General features: G+C 39.3%; 1 protein-coding gene across 1 annotated transcript in view; it reads left to right on the top strand.

Annotated features, from left to right (window-relative positions):
- Window positions 1-1,302, top strand: part of cysltr3 (cysteinyl leukotriene receptor 3) — a 7,709-nt gene extending 6,407 nt beyond the window's left edge. The window contains exon 4 of the mRNA XM_013999671.1: window positions 660-1,302. Coding sequence (XP_013855125.1) covers window positions 660-1,215 — 556 coding nt within the window. The 3' untranslated portion in view covers window positions 1,216-1,302. The remainder of the gene's footprint in view (window positions 1-659) is intronic.
- The last annotated feature ends 718 nt before the right edge of the window (window positions 1,303-2,020 follow it).

The raw sequence follows: 2,020 nt of genomic DNA, 5'->3' as shown, positions 1-2,020 counted from the left end.
TATCTGTTAAAGTAAAGTTTTATCTGTTGAAGTAAAGTTTTAGCTGTTAAAGTAAAGTTTTAGCTGTTAAAGTAAAGTTTTATCTGTTAAAGTAAAGTTGTATTTGTTAAAGTAAAGTTTTAGCTGTTAAAGTTGTATCTGTTAAAGTAAAGTTTTATCTGTTGAAGTAAAGTTTTAGCTGTTAAAGTAAAGTTTTAGCTGTAAAAGTAAAGTTTTATCTGTTAAAGTAAAGTTTTAGCTGTTAACGTTTTAGCTGTTAAAGTAAAGTTTTAGCTGTTAAAGTAAAGTTGTATCTGCTGAAGTAAAGTTTTATCTGTTAAAGTAAAGTTTTATCTGTTGAAGTAAAGTTTTAGCTGTTAAAGTAAAGTTGTATCTGATAAAGTAAAGTTTTATCTGTTAAAGTAAAGTTTTATCTGTTGAAGTAAAGTTTTAGCTGTTAAAGTAAAGTTTTAGCTGTTAAAGTAAAGTTTTAGCTGTTAAAGTAAAGTTGTAGCTGTTAAAGTAAAGTTGTAGCTGTTATAATAAAGTTGTATTTGTTAAAGTAAAGTTGTAGGTTTTCCCTCTCTGTAATACTGCAGTATTTTACTGTTGGTTTGTGTGTCTGCACTCAGACAGGGTGTCTGCAGTATTTTACTGTTGGTTTGTGTGTCTGCACTCAGACAGGGTGTGCGTCGCTGCTTTGAACCGGGCTCTGTGGAGTCCTGGTCGAAGATCTACATCATGAATTATCTGGGTGTGGGTGTGGGCTTCCTCGTGCCCTTCCTCATCATCATCTTCTGCTACAGTAAGGTCATCCAGAACCTGAGAAACACTAAACAGGTCAGTGGTGACATTCTGAGGAACAAGGTCCGGAGGCACAACCGAAGACACTCGGTCTACCTGGTTACCATGGTCATCGTCACCTTCCTGCTGTGCTTCCTGCCCTATCACCTGATCCGGACGCTGCACCTGCACGCTGTGATTGGTCGATGGAGCTGTGAGGTCACACGGCTGCTGCAGCGAGCCGTGTCRGTGACGCTGTGCCTGGCAGCGAGCAACAGCATGATCAACCCTCTGCTGTACTACTACGCCACCAGGACCTTCAGAAAGGACCTGAGCCAGGTCCAGACCTCCTTCAGGACCTACATCCCAGAGTCCTTCAGGCGAGGCTCTGTCACTTCCAACAGGCAGGATTCTCTCAGACACAAATACAGCCAGGCCCACCTGAAGAACTGAACCTGACACAGACCCGTGGTCTTTATTTATATGAAAACTTTATTTAGATAACACCTTTCACAAGCATCACAGACTCCTGGTGCAGCAGCGCCCCCTGCAGGRTTCTACCTGAAGATGAAGTAAACTGCTGATTTATCCTTTTATTTCCAGGTTTTTCTGCCTGTCAGTGACTCTGAAACAGCTCTGACTCAGTCTGAGCTCAGCCACATCATCATCATCATCATCATCATCATCATCATCATCATGTGGACTACTCCGCCTCAGGAAGTAGTCCCATTAACTGCTTCCTTTGGTTTGTTTGGATAAACTGTGAGTTTGTGACGTCAGCTCAGAGTGACACACTGAACACGTTTAGTTTGGGTCTGACTCTCAGATAAGATAAGATAAGATAAGATAAGATTAATTTTATTGTCCCAAAGGAAATTTGTCTTGGGTACAGAACCTGACTGCTACACAGTTCAAACAACCCACAACACAGACACTTTACATCCTCACATAAAACACATTCAGAATAATACATTTCAAGAGAGACAGATAGGTTCATGTGTTTGTTTGGTTATAAATAGTTTATTTAAATATTTAACTGTAATAAATGTTCTGATGTTTTGAAGTCATGTTAACATGTGAAGGTCCCATCAGAAACATCCAGGCTGGATAATGTCATTTTATTAATGTTTTATTTATATACAAATATAACTTCCTGTTTGACATGTTGACGGTCTAACTTTAGGTAAAATACTTTTATTAAATGGTAAATGGTACTGAACTTATAGAGCGCTTTTCAAGTCCCTCGGGACCCCAGAGC

Source organism: Austrofundulus limnaeus, unplaced genomic scaffold, assembly GCF_001266775.1.
Source record: "Austrofundulus limnaeus strain Quisiro unplaced genomic scaffold, Austrofundulus_limnaeus-1.0 Scaffold2404, whole genome shotgun sequence".
Taxonomy (NCBI): domain Eukaryota; kingdom Metazoa; phylum Chordata; class Actinopteri; order Cyprinodontiformes; family Rivulidae; genus Austrofundulus; species Austrofundulus limnaeus.
This window is presented reverse-complemented; position numbering and strand designations above follow the sequence as displayed.